The sequence below is a fragment of the Sinocyclocheilus grahami genome, unplaced genomic scaffold, assembly GCF_001515645.1.
Source record: "Sinocyclocheilus grahami isolate Dianchi unplaced genomic scaffold, SAMN03320097.WGS_v1.1 scaffold84.1, whole genome shotgun sequence".
NCBI classification, from domain to species: Eukaryota; Metazoa; Chordata; class Actinopteri; order Cypriniformes; family Cyprinidae; genus Sinocyclocheilus; species Sinocyclocheilus grahami.
The window spans coordinates 1735919-1761279 of record NW_015505263.1 but is presented as its reverse complement, the minus strand read 5'-3'; the positions used below and the strand labels follow the sequence as shown (position 1 = coordinate 1761279).

Here is a 25361-nt window from a genome sequence, read left to right as displayed (position 1 = left end):
TTGTTTATATGAAGAGATTTATTTTATTTGTGTTACTTATTTATTTGATTTGGGGCTTTTTTTATTTCAATTTAGTTTTGTTATTTGCATTTACATTATATTTAAATTTTGTAATTTAACAAACGCTTTTATCCAAAGCGATTTACAAATGAGGACAATAGAAGCAATCAAAACCAACAAAAGAGCAATAATATACAAGTGCTATATTAGTATATTATTATAGTATTACATTTCAATTTCACAAAGAAATGTGCAGCATTTTGTCCAAGCAATAATAAAAGGACACATTTAATTTATAATTTGTCTTAAATCTCATTTTGTTAAAAAAAATTATAATAATCGTAAATCGAATCGAATCGTGAAATCAAAATCGTGAATCGAATCGAATCGTGAGTTGAGTGAATCGTTACATCCCTAGTTTGACCTTGCATGCATGTCAGCCTGTTGTTGGGGACTCCAAAAACCAAAATATGAACCTTTCATTACCCGTAATAGGGGCACTTCTAAAAATAACTTTCTTAGTTTTGAATGGTAGTGTATCACAGTTTCCACAGAAATATTAAGAAGCAAAACCTGTTTCCAACATTGATAATAATAAGAAATGTTTCTTGAGCACAAAGTCAGTATATTAAAATGATTTCTTGAAGGATCATGTGACACTGTGATGAAATCAGCCATCACAGGAATAAATTACATTTCAAAATATATTCAAATAGAAAGCAGTTATTTTAAGTAATATTCCACAATATTACTATTTTTACTGTATTTTAATCAAATAATTGCAGCTTTGGTGAGTATAAGGGACTTCTTTCAAAAACATTAAAAATATTTTTAAAACTTTTAATCATATATATTTGTTCAATTTTGCCTTCAATAATCTGTAGTATGCCTTTGATGCCAAAGTTTGTTGTTGAGTTATAAGCTTTCTTCTATGCATTTTGTTTTTGAAAATACACTTTTTTTTTCTTCCCAAGTTCTGGATGAGGAAGGAGTCCTTCTGCCTAATTTGATGACCAGCATGAATGGTTCCCTGCACGGAGTCCAAGATATGGTGAATGTTTGAACGCAAAGAGTCTTAGCAACAGACCCAAAAACTTGAGTGTTTCCTTGCCATCTACTAAACCAAATGGAATGAAATAATAAGACTGTCATGGTTAAACATGAACTGACAATTTCAGCTTGGGGTTTGAGCTCTTAGCCAAAGGTTAGAGGTTCAGTCCCAAATGAGAACTGGGGAGACTGTAACTATAAACTGTCATGATTACCATTGTGAAAAACACAAAATCAGTATTTCTATTTAATTTTGGACAGTGGAAGTGTAGAAAAAAAACTCATACAGTAACAGAATTCATTATAATTCTGGATTTCTATTTCATTTTGGATAATGGAAGTATAGGGGGGGGACTCATACAGTAATATAATTCATTATAATTGTTTAACAACACATTGTTTAATAAAATAACACCACACATATTTTCCAGTTGTATATACATCAAATCAAATGCACTGACAAACTCTTTGGTCTTTTTGTCAGGACTATGATCCGCCCAGTGAAGGTCAGGTGATCGGAGCTCCACGCATTCCTGCTCATCATGATCCCATCCTGTCTCTGTTGGCCAGAATGGAACGCGGCCCTGTCAGCCAATCACAGCAGCCAGAGGTATCATGTGACTTGACTGAAGCTTTCACATTCACTAATGATGACCAAATCAGGAACAAATCTTTTTTTTTTTTTAACTAGTTCTTTTGAAAGATTTGGTTAAATTAATTTGTTTGTGAAGTTGATATGCAGAAAGTTAGTAAATTACTCCATTGTGTGTGTGTGTGTGTGTGTGCATGTAGATGTAAAGGGAGAGAGAGGCAGCTGTATATTTTTCTGTATATTATTTTAATACTGAAAAAATTTTTTATATAATAATTCTTATATTCTGAAAAAATTTTTTATATAATAATTCTTATATTAACATTTATGTTTATATATATATACTGTATTTGACATCTTTTTTCTGCCCACAACTTACTGTTAGATCTATAAACATGAAGGAAAAAACATAAAATATTGCTGAATATTTTATAAAATATGTGTCAGTTTTTTTTTATTATTATTGTTTATTGTTGTTGTTTATTATTAAATTTGTATATAATTGTTCTCTGAACATTTCTGCTAACACTAGCTTATGTCTTATTGATGTATTGCTAGTTCTGCTCTTATCCAGTAGATGGTGCTAGAGGATGTTCAAAAAAGGACATGTGATCTTAATTCCTCCCTCTTTCTCAGAAATGGTGGGAGGAGGAGAGCAGTGGAGAGGTCAGTGAGGGTCAGAGACCACTTCTGACGACCGCAGCGGAGATTGTGCTGACCGGACACTCACTCGTGGATCCGCAGAGACTCACACAGCACAGATCCACAGAGATCTCACCCCACGCCACACTCACATCTCCTGGACAAGTGCTCGCCGACCACACGGGTATAAAACATCCCTCAGACTATCGACACTACAGTTCTGCACACACGCAGCCTGCACTTTTACCATAGTAAATAAATAAATAAACTTTGACTCAGAATTTATTGACTTTTTTATGTGACTCACTTGCCTTAAGCAATAACAGTTAAGCCAGTGTGACATGTTAAAGGTATGTGTGACGCATGAACTGTAAACATATAAATGTCATTTCACTTTTTCCGTTGTTTTTCTTGTCGCCATTAATCTCTCGTTTTGCCCATCAACTCCTGCGGCCATTTGGGTGGCCACGTCCCCTTCCTGTATACTTTTGGCGGTGTTACTGGCCATCTGTGGGGGTGTCTCTAATGGGGCATATCTCACACTGCCTGTGTTATATGGACACAGGGAATTAAGCTGTTTTTGCTTCAGATTCTGTGTGAAAGAGCGAGCTGAGGCTGACACAGGGAAGCCAGGCGGTCTGGATACTTCATCAGAATTCAGGCTCAGGGAAGCAGGCGGAAATGAATCATACTCCCACTCTGAGCATCCTCTTACACAGCCTGTGTACGGCGTCCAAACACAACCGCAAAGACACTGCACTCTCCCCGCTAATGTTTTTTCAATAATTCCCTGCTCAGTGTGCGTTCTTCTGCTGAAGTTGTGGATTAATGTAGAAATGGACTAATAATGATTTTTATTTAATGCTGGAAACTAAGATGCAGAACTGATTTGTAGTTTTTTTTTGTCATTTTATTTGTGCTTTTTAATGCAATACTAAATAAGTAACTAAAAATAAAGATTAAATCTATAAATAATAAACTGCCTGCATTATTATTATTATTAGTAGTAGTAATAATTTATTATTGATGGAATTTAAAAAAGCAGAAAATAAAATAATACAAAAAAATAATACAAATCAGTCCTGCATTAATAATAATAATAAAATAATAATCATTTATTATTATTAGTAGTAGTAGTAGTAGTAGTATTAGTATTAATTTATTATTGATGGAATTTAATGGTTATTTATTAGTTATTTATTTAGTATTGCATTAAAAAGAAGAAATAAAATGACTACAAATCAGTTCTGCATTAATAATAATAATTTATTATTATTAGTTTATTATTGAATGAATTTAATGGTTATTTATTTATTTAGTATTGCATTAAAAATCTGAAATAAAATAATACAAAATACTAATACAAATCAGTCCTGTAATAATAATAAAATAATAATAATTTATTATTATTATTATTATTATTATTATTAGGGAATATCAAATAATTTTCTCAAATTTCTGTCCTCTTTAAATAATTGTCTGCTATATCAATGTTATATAATAATAATTATTATTATTATTACTGTCATCATCATCATTATAAATATTAGCAATAAATAACAAATGATACATACAATGTATTATTTGTTATAAATTAATATTAATATTAAATATTTATTGTTGTATTTAATATTTATAATTCATAAAATATGTATAATTTTTAATATCTGAATTATTACATTATATTTATGGTACGTTTATGGTTACTAAAGGCTGAAATTGTTTCATGTTTGTTTTGGGCTATGTAACTGTTTAGTTTAAAATGCTGTAAGTTTGTCAAAGGTTGAGTTTACCTGAAAATTGGTCAAGTTCTGAATTGTGGCGGGGAATTAATTTGAGTAAAGAATAAAGTCTGTGTTAGGCTTTTTTGGAGTAAATATTAGTTTCATATCATGTTCAGACTTGAAACGCTGAATTTTAGTTATTGAATAAAACCTGTGTTGGGCTTATTTGGAGTCAATGTTAGTTTCGTATCATGTTTCAAAGTGAAACGTCACCGTTTGGACTTCCCCAAACCTCACACTATAAAGAAACATGTAAGTCAATAAAAGTTATTAAGCAGAGATGTTTTCGAAAACACCAGTCTGCGTTTTAAATGTTTGCATGTAGTGAACTTAGACTGCCTGCTGTCCAAAAGTGTGTGGACAGTATATGTAAGCTATGAGTCCCGGGCAAAAGAACGTCTGTGTAGAATCCAAACCTCTTCCTGTGTTGGCCTAAACCAATATTTACTCAAAGCCAAGATCGCTCTGCTCACAGTAAAAAGAGCCTCAGTGTTGCTTAGAGACTAGTGCTGCCAAAGAAAAAACACACACCCCAGCAGCACAGACAAGAGTTCATCCTTGACCGAGCGAGAATTTAATGCTATTTTGCTTCCCTCTCAACTGCAATACAGTCCCCATAACAGAGACAAATCAAAGCTGCTCGAAGCATCATAAACATGTTACAGGCTATCAAACTGCAAATATACTTCACAAGACTCTGTTGCTGTATAAAGCAAGATGCCGCCTCACCAAGCAAAAAAAAACCCCCCCCCCCCCCCCCAGCAGCACGGACAAGAGTTCATCCTTGACGGAGCGAGAATTTAATGCTATTTTGCTTCCCTCTCCACTGCAATAGAGTCCCCATAACAGAGACAAAGCTGCTCGAAACGTCACGCTCAACTTGCCCAGACCGTTGTTAAATGTGTAAACATGTTACAGGCTATCAAACTGCAAATATACTTCACAAGACTCTGTTGCTGTATATATGCATAGTTTATTGATAAGAGTTATGAGCAGTATGGTATATTTATTGAGTTTGTTGTTCTTGGGCGTTGAGCACATTGAGTATTTGCAAGTCATACTGCACTTTGCATGCAGTCTGAAATATTCATGTGTTGTATCCATGACAAACAGGTGCTGTGGTTGAAGACACTGGGCTGTCAGTGAACCTCAGGTCATCTGAGGAACAGAAGGAAGATGAGGTTTATCATCATGTGATGACTGTCTCCTCTCAGCTGCAGGACACACAAAATCAGGCAAGTGCTACACTCTTATCTGACCTAAACAGAGCCTGAATTATTTATTTAAGAAGCAGGAGTGATACATTTCTGCTTATATTATAAACAGGAAGCACACCAAAGAAGATGGTGGCACTTTTTGTTGTCACATTACTGCTAACAAACATTATGTTTGAATATAACTTTCATGACAGGGCACAGCTTGAATGTGACCGTTAGGATTTGATTGGATTGTGAAAATTGGAAAGGCTATGATTATTGATAGATGATTTATTATATTTATATTATTTATATTTATTATTTTTAGTGCTGTCAAACGATTATTTTCGCATTCCAAAATAAAAGTTTTTGTTTACACAATATGTGTGTGTGTACTGTGTATATTTATTATGTATATATAAAGACACACACACATCAGTATATATTTAGAAAATATTTACATGTATTTACATGTTTATATTTATATTCATATAATATATATTATATATTTAATATATAAATATATTGTTTTTCTTAAATATATACATGCATGTGTGTGTATTTATATATACATAATAAATATACACAGTACACACACATATATTATGTAAACAAAAACTTTTATTTTGGATGCGATTAATCATGATTAAGTGCTTGACAGCACAAAATTATTTTATTCTTCTTTATCCGAGTGGCCTTGGTAACATCGGCAGAAAAGTAATTTCATGAATTGAGACAGTTATTGCTTTTCATTGAAAGGTTACTATTGACACCACAGACATTTGTTATAAAGTGTTGTTGATTGTCTAATGATCAAAAATGTGGTGAAACTTCATATATTCATATTACACCACCATTCAAAAGTTTGGGGTTGGTGAAAAAATAAATAAATAAATAAAATAAAAAGTCTCTTATGCTCACCAAGGCTGCATTTATTTGATCAAAAATACAGTAAAAGCAGTAATATTGTGAAATATTATTGCAATGCAAAATAACTGTTTTATAGTTGAATATAATTTAAATTATTTATTTTGTACTACATTTTTTCAGCATTTTTGATTAATAGAAAGTTCTAAAGAACAGCATTTATTTGAGATGGAAGCCTTTTGTGAGAATGTAAAACTCTTTAGTGTAACTTTTGATCAATTTTGGTCCTTGCTGCGTAAAAGTATTCATTTCTTTCAAAAAGAAAAAAATCTTACTGACCTCAGATACAGTAGGAGAAATACACTTTTATATACATGGTATACTGATGAATTGACAGTGACAGAATTCTACAGAACTATTTGTCAAAAATAGTTTCAATAACATTTAAAATTAAGAATAAACTCTGAAAATAATAGAACCAGTAATTTAAAAAAAAAGTTTGTATGTTCTAGATTTTATTCTGTTAATATATGTACGAGATGACTGCTTTTATACAGTCACTGGTTCCGCCCCTCAAATCTGATTTGCTGAGAAACATTCCAGAATGTCTATATTAATCTAACAGTACAGGGACTTTTAACTTCCAGACAGACTGAGACCCAATAGCGCTTTTCTGTGATTGCTTAAAGGGGTAGTTCACCCCAAAATGAAAATATTAGTGTTGGGTTCGAGTCCACCTAAGTCGAGTCCGTGTCTTTAACCAATCGAGTCCGAGACAAGTCCGAGTCCAGTTTGTATGTTCTAGATTTTATTCTGTTAATATATGTACGAGATGACTGCTTCTATACAGTCACTGGTTCCGCCCCTCAAATCTGATTTGCTGAGAAACATTCCAGAATGTCTATATTAATCTAACAGTACAGGGACTTTTAACTTCCAGACAGACTGAGACCCAATAGCGCTTTTCTGTGATTGCTTAAAGGGGTAGTTCACCCCAAAATGAAAATATTAGTGTTGGGTTCGAGTCCACCTAAGTCGAGTCCGTGTCTTTAACCAATCGAGTCCGAGACAAGTCCGAGTCCAAAATGGACCGAGTCGGACTCAAGACCGAGTCCCAAACAGCCGAGTCCAAGTCCAACGAAACTCTATTATTTAGTAGTATCTTAACATTGTTTTAACCTTTACAACTAGAAAAACACAATATCCATTTAAATGTAACAAAAGCAAACCTCTATTGCATCTTGCCATTTTGATTTTTGATTAATAATTAGTGTCCTGTTTTGCTTAGCAAACTTAAAGTCATGTAACAGAAGTTATGGCTGAATTGATTTATGTATTGTGACATATTTCAGAGTGAAACAGGTTTTAAAATGTGAAAAATTAAAGGGCAGGACTTGACTTTATTAATCGTTAAAGTAAATGTATAAATTAAAGGGTTGGGGTAAAGGAGTAGGTATCTTGGTGAATGGGACCTTAAGAGCAGAAAATGCACCTTTTATCTCAATAAAAAACAAGCTTTATATAATTTTTAAGATTTTTAATGAAATATGAATTTTGAATAATCAAAATTTGTTTGTGTCTGCTTATTCTATTCATCAGTGTTTGAACCATTAAAAAAGAAACTGCATTTTAATTTCTGGGTAAAAAAAAAAAAAACGAAAAATGAATGGACGCCAAAGTACACAGACCCCTTAGACAGAGCATTTTGAATTTTTTCTTGGATGAAAATGAGGCTGTGAGGGATAAACCTAGTCTGTACAATGGCACACACTGTGTATAGAAGACTTTTGTATAAAAGTCGCAGCCAACTCACACCTGTTTTATTTTTGAATGCATTTATAGTTACATTAATTACAATAAATTACATTATGTAAGGAATAATTGATGACGGGCCGTTGAATTATTAGAAAATAATGCACACCCAAGGTGATTTTAGACCCATAAAAACTATTGCCCCAAAGATGTTAGAAAAATGATTTTTCTTTGAAGCTAGAAACTGCCAGTAAAGTTATTACCATTAGTAATAAACTAATGTAATAAAACATTCTCAAGCTTACTGAAGGCAAGTAAACACTCCAAGTATTACTTACAAGCTAAATGAAAAATAAATATATTACTCAAAAATACAAATTAAATAGTTTTTTCGTTTTTAAAAAAAAAGTTTTTCAGTAGTAAAGGCTTCTGCAGAAATAGCCTACTACAGACATTTCATGAAGTAATAAATGTAAAAAATAATCTTCACTGTATACATTAAATATAGATGATTTAATAAGTGATTCAGTCAAGAGCAGTGAGTGATTTTCTCCTTTTCTTTTGTTTGATTAACATTTATGACGCAGTCTGCGGCTGCAGGTTTACGCTGTTGCTTTAAAATCTGACGCATAGATCAAATATTTTGACACGTCCGTATTTCTTCCAACTTTTCAAGTTCTCTTAAGACAAAACCAACTGCATTTACATGAATAGTCTCCAAGACAGGCATTTTGACAACTTTTCGTGTAAGTGTGTAGCAATAACAGAACTTAAGAGAACTTAAGCGAAAGAGAACTCGGCATTCGCACACTGACTGAGAGGCGCGTTCTGTGAGCGCACTTTCGGTGTGTGAGCACAGAAACCCGTCAGCTTTCAAGTACTGGACAAGACTTAAAAACACATGCAAATACTGAATATCACTTTTGTGATAATGCATTGAGTCAGTGACATTTCCATCAACTGTCCCTGGACTCGGTTGGACTCAGACATATTTAAGGGAAGTAATGGCCTAATGGTTAGAGAGTCAGACTCGTAACCCAAATGTGGGTTCGAGTCTCGTACCGGCAGGGATTGTAGGTGGGGGGAGTGAATGCACAGCGCTCTCTCCCACCTTTAATACCATGAGTGAGGTGCCCTTGAGCAAGGCACCGAACCCCCAACTGCTCCCCGGGCGCCGCAGCAAAAAAATGGCTCCCCACTGCTCCGGGTGTGTGCTGTGTGCGTGCAACACTAATCCACATGTCACGTCACTTTCACTATTTTCAGAGTCCCGAGTTAAGTCCGAGTCCTTTAAAAAATTGTACTCGAGTCAGAGTACCCCAACTCTAGAAAATATTGTATCATTTAATAATTCATCAGTCAGCAGGGACCAGCAACTGTTTGGTTACCAACATTTTTCGAAATATCTTCTTTTGTGTACAGCAAAAGAAAGAAACTCATATAGGTTTGTAACAACTTGAGTGTGAGTAAATTTAATTTGGCGGTGAACTATCCCTTTAAAAAACGTATTAAAGTTATTATAAAGTGGTATGTGAGTGCTGGTTATCTCTGCAGTATTTAATGATATCTGCTCAGGCGTGACCTCTGTCCCTACTTTTCTCTTAATCACAAAAACAAAACGGTCTCTTTAGTGGTGTGTGGAAACTCCTGAGACCCTCATTAACCCAGGATTCTCTGTCTGTATATGTGAGGATTTACCCCCCTGAATGAGGGAGATTAAAACAATGTTGTTCCTGTATAATCCCTCTGCATACAGTGTCCACTCGACGCCCCTCTCCTCCGCTATTGTTCTTGTCTCATCTCCTCTCATTTTTTTGTTTAGAGCTCTCAGACGGCACAGGCGGTCCACAGACCTACACCAATCCTGGTGAGGCAGTATGAAGACAAAGAAGTACCAGGTACAAATACATGTACACACACAGTCCCTAATGTTTACAGTCAAAAGTGGTCTGAAAAAGATCAGTTTGCTCCTAAAAGTTGCAAAATTAAAATTGATAAGATATACGCATTCTCTTTTGGGAAAACAAATGAAAATATTGATGACTCATCTTGCACTACACAGATTTTTATCCAATCAGCTTTCTAAAATGAGAATATTCCTCCTCCAGTGTCACCTGACTTGACTAGTAAGTTGCTAATCATGTTTTATGGCTCTGAAGTAACTGAAGTCAATAAAATAAAAAAGGAACGAGGCCCACCCAAACTTCCTGTTTTAACAGGAAGTACATAAGCACTAAAGGAAAACGACCACTGCAGCTAATCAAACAGTTTCCAGGGTTTGTGACCCATTTTACAATGGACTGCTCTTGAATAATGTGTACAGTTGAATAGTTTTTGTGGGGTTTATTTTCAATATAATAACCCAAATAAAATATTAAATGGGTAAAAAATTAAGGGTTAAGTGATTGCCAGTGAAAAGAGCCCAACCCTAAGTCTCCATATATGACTTGGCTCCCTCCTTTAATGTAAGTCTATGATACTTTTGTTCACCCTTTTTTCAATCCAAGTTAAAATTTTATGATTTAATGTGAAAATTTAAATCACATTTAAAAAAAAATTTTTTTGCTTGATTTGAGGTGTCATTTGTGTCTGTATCACATGGTTCAGGACGAGTACAGCTCAGCCCCGCTTCAGTAAAGTCATGCCGTTTGCTTTGCAGCCTCTAGATGGCAGTGTACCTATAGGGCAGCACTGTCTGCATTGTTCTTTGTCTTGGTCAGAGCATGATTGTTCATTTCTGTCTGAGGTGTGTATCCTCATGTCTAGTCGTCAGGGGTCCAGAGATGCTGGAGTCAGCTTTATAAGCTTCAGTCAGGTGTAAAGGGCCACAACAGAAGACACATATCTTTCTGACAGTAGCCGCTGAGATGGCATATGCGTCATTTAGTTTTAAGGTTGGGCTGAACCTGTAGGACAAGCTTGGATAAATACCTGCTTCCCATAAGGACAGGCTGAGTGTTTGCATGCATGCATAAATGCATACATTTATGCAAAATAAACTGTCGTGGTTATGATGCCACAACCATAAACATATAAACATGTAACCATGGACAGGATAATGACAGAGTTGAGAGTCTGTTGGACATTAGAGTGCTGTATGTGTGCAGATGCAGGACAGAGCTGCAGATTAGACATAATACAAAACCGGTGCTGAGAAAGTCTTTTCTCTCCCCAGTGCTTTTTATTAAGTCTTACATAAGAGAACATTGTGAACTCCAGTGCACGTCCTAAACTGTTTACCCCAATTTGCTGACAAAAAACACCTCTGTCTCTACAGCTGCCAATTTTCCCTCTTTCGTAAATTGTTGCTCTTGTTTCCCTGAGGTGAAATTTTATTACATTCTCTCTTGCAAAACATACAGATCAGTCTGTGAAATTATCAGTCTATCTCTATCTATCTATCTATCTATCTATCTATCTATCTACAGTTGAAGTCAAAAGTTTACATACACCTTGCAGAATCTGCAAAATGTTAATTATTTTAACAAAATAAGAGAGATCATCCAAAATTCATGTTATTGTTTTAGTACTGACCTGAATAAGATATTTCACATAAAAGATGTTTACATGTATTCCACAAGAGAAAATAATAGTTGAATTGATAAAAAATGACCCCGTTCAAAAGTTTACACCCCCTTGATTCTTAATACAGTGTTGTTACCTGAATGATCCACAGCAGTGTTTTTTTTGTTTAGTGATAGTTGTTCATGAGTCCCTTGTTTGTCCCGAACAGTTAAACTGCCCACTGTTCTCCAAAAAAATCCTTCAGGTCCCACAAAATCTTTGGTTTTCCAGCATTTTTGTGTATTTAAACCTTTTCCAGCAATGACTGTATGATTTTGAGCTCCATCTTTACACACTGAGGACTACTCAGGGACTCATATGCAACTATTACAAAATGTTCAAATGCTCACTGATGCTCCAGAAGGAAATACCATGTATTAAGGGGGTGAAAACTTTTTGAATTTGAAGATCAGGGTAAATTTTACTTATTTTGTCTTCTGGGAAACATGTAAGTATCTTCTGTAGCTTCTGAAGGGCAGTACTAAATTAAAAAAATATGATATTTAGGCAAAATAAGAAAAATTTACAAATGTTCAAAAGGCTCTTAATGCATTGTTTTTGCATCTATCTTTCTGTCTGTTGTTCTATCTATCTCAAATTTGCACGCTAAGTACTTAAGGCTTATGCAGCCTACAAACTACCTGGATTTTCAGTAAAACTTAAAAAAAATTTTTTTAATTGTATTTATTTTTTGGCGGTCCACAGACCTACACCAATCCTGGTGAGGCAGTATGAAGACAAAGAAGTACCAGGTACAAATACATGTACACACACAGTCCCTAATGTTTACAGTCAAAAGTGGTCTGAAAAAGATCAGTTTGCTCCTAAAAGTTGCAAAATTAAAATTGATAAGATATACGCATTCTCTTTTGGGAAAACAAATGAAAATATTGATGACTCATCTTGCACTACACAGATTTTTATCCAATCAGCTTTCTAAAATGAGAATATTCCTCCTCCAGTGTCACCTGACTTGACTAGTAAGTTGCTAATCATGTTTTATGGCTCTGAAGTAACTGAAGTCAATAAAATAAAAAAGGAACGAGGCCCACCCAAACTTCCTGTTTTAACAGGAAGTACATAAGCACTAAAGGAAAACGACCACTGCAGCTAATCAAACAGTTTCCAGGGTTTGTGACCCATTTTACAATGGACTGCTCTTGAATAATGTGTACAGTTGAATAGTTTTTGTGGGGTTTATTTTCAATATAATAACCCAAATAAAATATTAAATGGGTAAAAAATTAAGGGTTAAGTGATTGCCAGTGAAAAGAGCCCAACCCTAAGTCTCCATATATGACTTGGCTCCCTCCTTTAATGTAAGTCTATGATACTTTTGTTCACCCTTTTTTCAATCCAAGTTAAAATTTTATGATTTAATGTGAAAATTTAAATCACATTTAAAAAAAAATTTTTTTGCTTGATTTGAGGTGTCATTTGTGTCTGTATCACATGGTTCAGGACGAGTACAGCTCAGCCCCGCTTCAGTAAAGTCATGCCGTTTGCTTTGCAGCCTCTAGATGGCAGTGTACCTATAGGGCAGCACTGTCTGCATTGTTCTTTGTCTTGGTCAGAGCATGATTGTTCATTTCTGTCTGAGGTGTGTATCCTCATGTCTAGTCGTCAGGGGTCCAGAGATGCTGGAGTCAGCTTTATAAGCTTCAGTCAGGTGTAAAGGGCCACAACAGAAGACACATATCTTTCTGACAGTAGCCGCTGAGATGGCATATGCGTCATTTAGTTTTAAGGTTGGGCTGAACCTGTAGGACAAGCTTGGATAAATACCTGCTTCCCATAAGGACAGGCTGAGTGTTTGCATGCATGCATAAATGCATACATTTATGCAAAATAAACTGTCGTGGTTATGATGCCACAACCATAAACATATAAACATGTAACCATGGACAGGATAATGACAGAGTTGAGAGTCTGTTGGACATTAGAGTGCTGTATGTGTGCAGATGCAGGACAGAGCTGCAGATTAGACATAATACAAAACCGGTGCTGAGAAAGTCTTTTCTCTCCCCAGTGCTTTTTATTAAGTCTTACATAAGAGAACATTGTGAACTCCAGTGCACGTCCTAAACTGTTTACCCCAATTTGCTGACAAAAAACACCTCTGTCTCTACAGCTGCCAATTTTCCCTCTTTCGTAAATTGTTGCTCTTGTTTCCCTGAGGTGAAATTGTATTACATTCTCTCTTGCAAAACATACAGATCAGTCTGTGAAATTATCAGTCTATCTCTATCTATCTATCTATCTATCTATCTATCTATCTATCTACAGTTGAAGTCAAAAGTTTACATACACCTTGCAGAATCTGCAAAATGTTAATTATTTTAACAAAATAAGAGAGATCATCCAAAATTCATGTTATTGTTTTAGTACTGACCTGAATAAGATATTTCACATAAAAGATGTTTACATGTATTCCACAAGAGAAAATAATAGTTGAATTGATAAAAAATGACCCCGTTCAAAAGTTTACACCCCCTTGATTCTTAATACAGTGTTGTTACCTGAATGATCCACAGCAGTGTTTTTTTTGTTTAGTGATAGTTGTTCATGAGTCCCTTGTTTGTCCCGAACAGTTAAACTGCCCACTGTTCTCCAAAAAAATCCTTCAGGTCCCACAAAATCTTTGGTTTTCCAGCATTTTTGTGTATTTAAACCTTTTCCAGCAATGACTGTATGATTTTGAGCTCCATCTTTACACACTGAGGACTACTCAGGGACTCATATGCAACTATTACAAAATGTTCAAATGCTCACTGATGCTCCAGAAGGAAATACCATGTATTAAGGGGGTGAAAACTTTTTGAATTTGAAGATCAGGGTAAATTTTACTTATTTTGTCTTCTGGGAAACATGTAAGTATCTTCTGTAGCTTCTGAAGGGCAGTACTAAATTAAAAAAATATGATATTTAGGATTGATTTTAAGGTTGAATTAAGTTTTATTTTGTGGCATCCCCTCTTCTTTTTTATAACAGTGTGCAAACGTCTGGGGACTGAGGAGACAAGTTGCGGTTGCCAAGGACAAATGTCAAATATAATGTAATATACAGTATATTCAGAAAATATTTTACCCCAAAACACAATATATATACAGTGGGTACGGAAAGTATTCAGACCCCCTTAAATTTTTCACTCTTTGTTATATTGCAGCTATTCCTCAAAGATGCGTTACACTACAGTGCTGTGCGTAATTGTCACACTTAAAAGATTCAGATCATCAAACTAATTTTAATATTACACAATCTCAGTCTCTGTCCGGCGTGGGTGAAATAATTCTAATGCTGAAGGTGAGGTACTCACCTTCATATTTCTTAATTAATAACTTATAGAGTAATTTGAAAACCTTGTATGAGACGTAATTTCACAAACAACATGAGTGAATCACCGTGCGCGCTTTCTCTCAAAATACGCAAATGTCTTCAAATCACCACACATCGCGTCTGTCCATAAGCCAGCTGCACACTGCACAGTTGACACAGGAATTGTCACTTGCACAATCGAGGCAGTGTCACATCGTCACTAAAGTTTATAAATGGCATTACTTTTTAATTCTTGCCAGTGTTTAACCATTCAGTGCTCGAGTGCAGACGGAGCGCTCATGCACACTCTCAGCGCACACACATAATACCAGGTTCACATTACTCCGTTTGCAGTGCGAATGTGGTGCGTATTTTTTCCGTGCTCATGTTAACAGATTAATAAAGCGTGCAAAGCGTTTACACCATAAATGCATATTATTAAAGTCTACGGTGTTTCACAGTCAACACATATGGCTTTTTGGCTAGGTTTAAAGGGAAAGAGCACGTTTAGATAAACAAGGCAATAATAGATGCCACTCCTGGAGGTAGGAAAACAAAGTTCTTTATGAACCGCAGGATTGCTTGTAATAAAGATTTCAATGCAAAAGAAAAGGCAGTAGAGCTGACTATTTCTGTCAATGGTAAGTTTGTAAGGGGTCGTAGTTTAAAGGGGTCGTAGTTTAAATGTTTTGCCACTTGCTTGAGCAACTTAAAGGGGTCATATGATGCGATTTCAAGTTTTCCTTTCTCTTTGGAATGTTACAAGCTCTTGGTGCATAAAGAAGATCTGTAAAGTTGCAAAGACTAAAGTCTCAAATCCAAAGAGATATTCTTTATAAAAGTTAAGAGTCAGCCACGCCTACCTAAAACGCCTCGTTCTAACACGCCCCCACATATCTACCTCACTATGTGGGAAGATTTGCATAACGCCGCCCAAATGTGCACGCAAAGAAAGAAGGTGTAACTTTTATTCTCGCTGTAGTATTGTTGTTGCCGCCGCCGCCATGTCGTGAAGACGCTGTGTGTTTCATTGTGAAAGCAAAACTACTTTGTTGGCCTTCCAAAAATGCACACGACTAGAAATCAGTGGTTAAGTTGTATTTACAACACTGTTCCAGAACACTTCAACCCAAATATTCAGATTTTTGGAGGACTGTTTCCTGATCCTGAGAGTAGACTACAATGCCGGCTGTTCTGACTCACAGTCTGTAAGTACATTTTTTATATTTAAAGGATTTGCCACTGAGGTATTACTGCACTGTGTAAAAAAATAATTCCAATGCTGAAAAAGCATTTTCAGTGACAATGTTTGGATTTGAAATCAAAATAATGGATAAATGTTGTGATTGTGGTAAACAGCCACAGATCAGCAGTGGACTCCTGTGTGAAACCACAGTCCGTGCTGCTTCCCCTCTCACAAGAGTCACCTAAGAGGGGAATTCCCCCCATTTTCAAAAATGAAATTCAGACCCTGAATAAATGTCTAAAAATCCTGATTGGAGTATCACTATAAATAGTTTAAAATGATCAAAACTCGGCAGATACTGCTTTCTGTGATCGGCGATCGGTGATTGGCCTCAAAAATCCTGATCGGAGCACCCCTAGTCAGAACCATTATCCAACAATAGAGAAAAATTGGAACAGTGGTGGTGAACCTTCCCAGGAGTGGCCGGCCTACCAAAATTACTCCAAGAGCGCAACAAAGACTCATCCAGGAAACCCAGAACAACATCTAAAGAACTGCAGGCCTCACTTGCCTCAATTAAGGCCAGTGTTCATGATTCAACAATAAGAAAGAGACTGGGCAAAAATGGCATCCATGGGAGAGTTCCAAGGCAAAAGTCATTGCTGACCAAAAAGAACACAAAGGCTTGTCTCACATTTGCCAAAAAATATCTTGATTATCCCCAAGACATTTGGGTAAAATATTCTGTGTCCCGTTACATCTGGCGTAAAACCAACACAGCATTTCATAAAAAGAACATGATACCAACAGTCAAACATGGTGGTGGTAGTGTGATGGTCTGGGGCTGCTTTGCAGCTTCAGGACATGGGCGACTTCCCGTAATTGATGGAACCATGAATTCTGCACTCTATCAGAAAATCCTGAAGGAGAATGTCCGGCTGTCAGTTTGTGACCTCAAGCTCAAGCGCACTTGGGTTATGCAGCAGGACAATGAGCCAAAACACACCAGCAAGTCCACCTCTGAATGGCTCAAGAAAAACAAAATGAAGGTTTTGGAGTGGCCAGGTCAAAGTCCGGACTTAAATCCAATTGAGATGCTGTGGCATGACCATAAACAGTCCATTCATGCTCGGAAACCCTCCAATGTGGCTGAATTACAACAATTCTGCAAAGAAAAGTGGGCCAAAATTCCTCATCAGCGATGTGAAAGACTCATTGCCAGTTATCGCAAACGCTTGATTGCAGTTGTTGCTGCAAAGATTGGCACAACCAGTTATTAGATTTTCCCTTAATGAATGAAATCATTATTTCAAAACTGCATTTTGTATTTACTCTGGTTATCTTTGTGTAATATTAAAATTAGTTTGATGATCTGAATCATTCAAGTGTGACAAATGTGCAACAACAAAAAAAAACAGGAAGGGGACAAAAACTTTTTCACACCACTGTAATCAAAAGTGACAGTAAAAACATCTACATCATTACCAAAAAAATCTGTTTTAAAGAAATGCTGTTCTTTTCAACTTCCTAATCCAAATCAGCATATTAGAATGATTTCTGAAGGATCATGTGACACTGAAAACTGGAGTAATGGTGAAAATTCAGCTTTGCATCAAATTACATTTAAAAATATTTGTAATGTTTTTCTATATCATCTAATAATCATTTGAATGGTAGTGTGTGTTACTGTATTTGTTTGTATATATGGAATTATTTTAATGTCAATGTCAATATTCAATTTGAAGGGTCAGAAAGAAGGTAAAAAATGGTTACGAATTTTCAGTTTAGGAAACATTATGGACTTCAGTGGAGTGAACTTCAGTGAAAAAAGTAGAGTATTTGACCACTTTTATGTGTATTATGTTATTTGTATGGTCTTTTTTTTATTAGAATTGAACTGCATAGTAATTTTATACCTTTACATGTGTAGTAGAAATAATACATCTTTGTCTTCACTTGAAATCGGCCTGATATCTCTATGATGTCCTCTGAAGCTGGTGTTACTCTATACATCGTTGCATTATTAATGTTTTTGTTTCAGCTTGAGCTCGCAGTGTGGCGTGATCTCGTGTTTCCTCTTCAAACAGCGGTCTAAAGCAAACAAACAGTACACACACTGAGACACTGTCTCCGCTTTTCACTTCTCATCGCGCGGCTCCTCACAGGGAGGCTGCTTTAAACAGAGATGAGAGGAGATTATTTACCCGATGTCTGAGTGGGTTTATTTAAACAACTCACTCGTTGGCCGATAGCCGACAACTTATAACGTATTTGTCTATGCGTGTACAGTTTTGCGTCATCCTAGGTCTATTATACGTGGTGTTGTTTGGCCTCAAAACTTTAAAAGAAAGAGGCGCCACAAAAAATTCGAATTTAATGGACTGATGTGTTTAAATTATATACAAACTTTTGGCATAAATGCTGTGTATTCTTCTGTGGCAGCTGTAAAGAGCTTTGGCGCTTTAAAACCCCAGCCACAAACAGGCCTGAAATTGACGCTAGGCTTTTGCCATGTTATTCTATTAAAGCAGGAAGTAAAGGAATTCCTCACACAGGCACGCACCGACCCATCCCCCTGCGGTACTATGGGCCGCTCGGACGTAAACTCATGGTCCAAGAGCTCTGGAATAACATGCTACATAAACAAGCCTGAAGAGCTGAGATGAAGACAGCCGGTCTCAGTTTTGCAGTCACCCAGAACCCCTCCACACAGAGATGAATGAATAGAACAAGAGAGTAAGGAATGAATGTGGCCTTCTGCTGCAAATATGACTCGTCTGGTCCAGATATGTCATCTCTGTGAACCATAACGCTCCCGTGTTGATCTCTATGTCTGTGAGAAGAGTTGAGTACTGGCCTTTTACTTAGAACAACACAGAAAATGTCAGGAGAAACCATCTTGCGCTAAACAAAACAACGGAGGGCCGCAGGCTTAACAGGCCTTACTGAGTGTTTTTATTTGCTCTGTATTTGTAGTCACGGGACTAGTCGACTTCACATTTCCCACAAAAAATACTGACAAAAGAGGATCTCAGAGTGATGTTTACTGGATTTTGATATACTCTTTCCCGCCCAGTTTTATGTAACATTTGACCTGAACAGTGAAAGTCAGCTCCTCTGTTTCAAAATGCTCTGGAAGCTGAAGATATTCGTTTTATGTTTGTGTGCTGTCATTTAAGAGCAGCTGTACTTTAGAAGGCGTTGTTCAACTGAGCCAAACACTGTATTTAATTTGTTTACATTTTGTAATTTAATAGCGAATTCATGCAGGCGAGACAAAGCTGCCAAGAGAAAAGGCAAAACTGAGAGATGACAATGCAAATCTGTAGGCCATTGCAGAATTTATTTTCTACTATAAAATGTTAGAGAATATACACCAATGTAGACTGCTGTTCAAATGCTTTGGGTCAGTAAGATTGTTTAATGTTTAAAGTCTCTTTTGTTCCCCCAAGGTTGCATTTATTTGCTTAAAAATACAGTAAAAACAGTAATATTGTGAAATATTATTTCAATGTATAATAACTGTTTTTTTTATTTGAATATATTTTAAAATGTAATTTATTTCTGTGATGAAAAGCAGAATTTTCAGCATCATTACTCCAGTCTTCAGTGTCACATGACCCTTAAGAAATCATTCTAATATGACGATCTGCTGCTCTTGAAACCTTTTTTTTTTTTGTCTTAAACAGTTGTGTGCTTAATGCTTTGTGGAAACGGTGATGCATTTTTTTTATAAGAACACAGTTTATTTAAAAATAATATTTTTGTCACTTTCGGTAAATTTATTGCATCCTTGCTGAGTAACATGTTAATTGCTTTCAAAAAAGAAAAAAACACAACTATATAAAGAAGAAAATTTCACAAATTTTTAAGGTAACCATTTTTTTAATTTCATTTTTTTAACATTTTACTATAAGAGTACATGTTTTGTCTTGTACACTAATGATTTTTGAATATTATAGGTAAATAATACTGTAATTAATACTTCAAAAAATAAACATTTTACAGCATTTACAGTTTTGTCCTGTTAAATATAATATATGGTTACTTTCAATTAACCATTTTTTGCACTCCTTTTTCTTTTAAAATATGAAAAAAGCTGCATCATGGCACCAACATTTTCTTCTGAACTTTTAATAGTTTGTACTTGGCTATCATCAAAAAACAGAACCATATTTAATTTTATATTTTCATAGTAGGAAAAATAACAGTTGTATTTTGGCAGAGACTTCAGTTACTATGGTAAAACGGGGTGGTATCATCTGTAAATGGCATGTGAACAGCAAAGTGGTATTTGCATTCAGACTGTGTTGTCTTGTTCTGGTCTAAACGGTTTGTTTTGACAGCAGGGTGTGGTATGACAGTGTCAAGTGTCTGTGTAAGATGGGCAAGTGATGACTGTAGTCAGTCTGTTTGTCTGTAGTTCCACACCGAGTTCTTGTCTGCAGTTGATTGACAAGAGACTCGCCTGGCCAAGTTCTTGTTTATCGTCATGCTCCATCAAGTTTTCCCATCCCCTGACCTGCAGATGCTGCAGAGCCATTTCACGGCACAGTCACGGCTCGCCACCCTGCAGAGTCACAGCGGCCGTAACACAACCGTCACAGGGTTCAGCAGACAAAGTTCTCAGATCACTTCTGAGCACTTTTATGGCTTCTGTACCACTCAGTTACAGGGCTTTTGCAATTGCATATTAAGTGTTGTAATGGTTGGCAGTAAAATTACACTGGTCACAGGGCATCCATATGATTGAAAAGAGGGTAACACTTACTTGAAGTTTGAATTCATAATACAATTTAAACATATTTGTAATGCATTGAAAGCATAACAGAGCTACAGTGTTTACATACTTATAAAAATCAACCCACCAATTATTTATTCTAGTTACAGTTGTCTGTTGCACATTAATAAAAAAAATACTGAAATTTGAATTACCAAAGTTGTATCATAACTAAAAAAGCAAGTTTTATCAAAACAAACTGGATTTTGGCTTGAAAATGTCTTCTTTGAAAGTTTAAAAAGGCTTGATGTTTAAAAGACAAGTTTTGTCAAAACAGTTTATTCAAAGAAATTCATATAACTATTATTTTTAACTGAAAAAAGAAAGTTTTGTCAAATCAAACTTTGAATTTTGGCTTGAAAAATCGTGTGAATTTTATTTAAGCTTTAAAGGTGTGGTTCATTGCGATTTAACTTTTTTAACGTTAGTTTGTGTGTAATGTTGCTGTTTGAACATAAACAATATCTGCAAAGTTTTGAAGTTTTAAAGTAAATATTCAAAACAAACTTTAAATTTTGACTTGGAAAAAGTCATGTGAAAGTTTCTTTTAAGTTTTAAACATTTTGAAGTTTGAAAGCAAGTATTGTCAAAACGAACTTTAAATTTTGACTTGACAGTTGGATGGATGGGTGGATGGATTCATTCATTCATTTAATCATTCTGAACTTCGGAGAAAAGAGCAAGCTGTGCATTTTCTGTAGTAGTGTTGCCAAATTGGCCAGGATGAGTTCTGGACAAATCAATGACTCATAGTCTCATACTGTAATATCTTTCAACCGCACTACTGAGTAACTCTTGGAAAAAAGCTTCTGACGTTCAAGATTTCAAGATGTGGAAAACGAATCAAGATTTGTCCTTATTTCATTGCACGCTAAGAGTTTCTTCTTCTGTTTCTTCCTCGTCCAGTTGTTCAGTGTAATCTGAGGAAGGCTTGAGAATCTGATGTCAGTCCGTCCAGCTGTACTGACATGTCTGTGTCTGAACAGCTGCAGAAGGGCTCTGCACCAGCAGGCATTCCACGCCACTCACTCAGGCCACGCATATCATTTTATTGTGTCTGTTCAGGACCCTGCATGTTTGAAGTTCCTTGTCCTGCCCCAGTTACAACAGTCCTCTTCCACTGACGCCAACTGGCCAAGTGCTGCCTGGAAAATGCCATGAACAGATCTGGGAAATGGTGTTTATTACCAGCTATAAATGTGTCATATTGCTGCCTCTTGTTCTTTCTATCTACCATAGTTTCTAGCAAAATACTGTAGTTTCTTCAGTTATTGTTGTACCACATCTGAAATCCTAATTGATTGGTATTCATTAATTGAATATTAGATTGTTTTTTATTAATTAATTTAATATTTATTTATTTTTTACTATATTGTTTTTTTTAATATATGAAATGTTTTGAGTATTATACACTACCGTTCAAAAGACTGGGGTCGGTAATATTTTGCAATAGAAACATCTTATATGTACCAAGCCTACATTTATTTGATCAAAAATTAATTTAAAATGTTATGAAATATTATTACAATTTAAAATAACAAAAATTTTTATATATTTTAAAGTGTAATTCATTTTTGTGATTTTTTTTTTTTTATCTTCCATAAATCAGATTTTTTTTTTTTACTTCCACTTCTTATCAATGTTGTGTTGCTTAATAGTTTTGTGGAAGCGTTATGTTTTAAGGATTCTTTGATGAAAGTTCAAAAGAAGCATTTATTTGAAATTGAAATTGTTTGTAACTGTAAAAGGCTATTTAATGTCTTAATTCATTGCTGAATAAATTAAATAAAATTAATTGTTTAAATTCTTATTGACCCCAAACCTATGAACGGTAGTGTATATATATATATTTTTTTTTATATTATATAGCATTATATGTATTATTTTTAATATTAATATTTAAAGTTTGTAAAATCGTTTTGTAATTTAATGTAATTTTCCAATTTTTCTCTTTCTCGTCATTTACCCAAACCCTTGGGCAGATTTTCAGTGAATAATGAATAAATAATGACAGGATTTTCATTTTTGGCTGAACTACAACATGCCTTCATTTTGCAGTATGTAAGCTGTTCATAAATTGACTTTCTATAGCGAGTAAACACTGTGGCTTGGTTTGAGTGGCTTGACGGGCTCCTCCAATGGCATGAGTTTGGGGTGGGAACTATCTGTTTATCTGACCAATAGCAGATGAGGCAGAGTTTGGGAAACCTGTTCAAACACACTCATTATTTTTGGAATTGCTTTTGAAATGACTCACTGCAGTCTCAGCCATTGTCATAAACACTAAGTATACATTTTGTTAAAAATTCAATCAAAATAAAATAAAAAAAAGCTAGAAACTCTCACTCTTTCTTTGCTTTGAGAGATGTTGAAGCAGGCGTATCGTGCAGCCCGTCTCATCCTGTCAAGCGTGAGATCAGGCGTAGCGATAAGGTTCCCCTCACAGATGGATGAGTGGAGATGAGAGGGATAGACTTTTGAAAATGAACCGGGTTTGAGTGTGGCTGTGCGCTCCAGTAGTCATCACCTCTTCACCCCTGACTCCTCATCTGCCAGACGGAGTGAAGAGGGGGGCTCATCCCTGGAGCAGGGCCGCTTTGATCAGCCGAGCCAGGCAGAGGCGCTAAGCCACACGGCAGAAGGCCCCGTCTCTGCTTTCACAGGTGGAGGAGCAGGCTTTCATGGGAGCGCTCCCGTTACAGTGCGCAGAGGTTTTGTGGGGTTACAGCCTGGGTTTGGGTTTGATGTTGGGCTGAGTGGAAGCTACAGCTGTTCTGTCTGAGCAGATGGACAGATGTGTGTCCTCCTGTATGACGCATGCCACTTTACAGGAAACTACAGGCTCCTAAGTAATCCTGCTGTTGGAGGATGCAGAGATGACTAGTGTTTTGGATGTGATTAGTTGGTGAAACGCTCTTTGTGGTGGACAATTCTGGCTCTGAAGTGGCGTTTGCTCTGAAAAAGATATTATAATGATATATGATCACAAACCTGTGAAGTCAACGGCATTCTTTTTAATGCGCAGTTTGCAACTGGCCTTTTTTTTAAAGAAATTAATACTTTTGCTTTTGATTGAAAATGACAGTAAAGACATGAATAACGTTCTATTCATCAAATAATCCAAAGGAAACGGTTTTAAACATTTATAATAGTGAGAAATGTTTCTTAAACACTAAATCACCGTATTAAAATGATGTGAAAATTCAGATTTGCCATCATGGGAATAAATTACATTTAAAAATATATTCAAATAGAAAACGGTTATTTTAAATTGCAATACTATTTCACAATTTTAATGTTTTTACTGTATGTTTAATCAAGTAAATGCAGCCTTGGTGAGCATAAGATACTTTTTTTTTTTTTTTATATTGATAAAAATTTCCAAACCCAAACTTTTCAAATTATTTTAAAATATTATATATATAAATATAATCATGCAGTAAAAAAATAAATAAATAACAGTTCAAATTAATGTTCAATTACTGAATTAATTCAGAATTTGGAAATAGTACAGCAATTATTGATGAAACTGTATTTTGCTAGATAAACTAACACATATTATCTTCTTCACATACATTATATAAGAAAAATGTAGCATATATATACAAAATGCTTTTATTTGATTTGTTTACAATTTTTGTATTTATATCAGTTTTTAGTTAGTATTTGAATAGCAAACATCAATTGTAGAGGTGAAGAATATATGAAGAGTTTGGTTCCAAAACGCTATAAATCCATTTTGATTAATTTGAGTAAAAATGTGTTTTCTTTACCAAGAAAGTGGCAAGATGAAAACCACTATTTTCTGTTTCAAACTTTCACATAGCATCTCTAGGTTATAATAACATTAAAAATTCAAATCCAGATTTTGATTTTCAAAGATTTATTATAAAATGTTATTATTTTTTCCCCAAAATGCAATAAATCTATGACACGTTTTTTTTTCTCTCCAAAATGCAATAAATCCATTGAATCAATATAAAAGTTATTTTTCATATTGAAACTGTTGAAAATACACAACATGGTAAGTTGATCCACATATGACAGCCTCTGAACTTTGTCAGTAGAAAAAAAGGGAGAAAACATGACAGTTAATTAAAAATTAACTTTTCAATACCGACCAGATACAATAACGATTTTGGCAGAAACTAAATTTTTTTTTAAAAATGGCGTTTATCACGTTTTGGAACCAAACTCTTCACATATATATATATATATATATATAGAGAGAGAGAGAGATATGTATGTATGTATATACAAGCAATAAGGCATTTTGCTTCACACTGCTTTCTGTTTCATGCTGTAACGCCTGAATTCTTGTGGCTTATAACTTTATTTTATGCTGGTTTATTCAATTGTTTCACCACTTTGACAAGGCTCAGTGTTTCATTTCATAGGTGAGTGTTTGCAGCTAGAGCCAGACAGTCATGAGTCTCACTCCACTCATCTGTTTCCTATCAGACCTGCTCTCACTGCCAACCTGTCAACCTCACCCTCTCCTTTCTCCATCTCTCCTCTCCTCCCTGCGGGTGTACTGGAATGGACCTCAGTGTCCTATCAAAATCCTGGCTCACATTCGATTTCCTATGACCAGCCCAGCATCTTGAATCTATCAGTGCTGTCACATTGCGCC

General features: G+C 35.3%; 1 protein-coding gene across 1 annotated transcript in view; it reads left to right on the top strand.

The window, feature by feature from the left end:
* Positions 1–25361, top strand: part of LOC107586647 (protein TALPID3) — an 89618-nt gene that overhangs the window by 51451 nt on the left and 12806 nt on the right. Inside the window, exons 18-23 of the mRNA XM_016274101.1 lie at positions 975–1051; positions 1535–1660; positions 2279–2468; positions 5182–5303; positions 9706–9781; positions 12059–12199. Of these exons, the coding sequence (XP_016129587.1) occupies positions 975–1051; positions 1535–1660; positions 2279–2468; positions 5182–5303; positions 9706–9781; positions 12059–12199 (732 nt within the window). The remainder of the gene's footprint in view (positions 1–974; positions 1052–1534; positions 1661–2278; positions 2469–5181; positions 5304–9705; positions 9782–12058; positions 12200–25361) is intronic.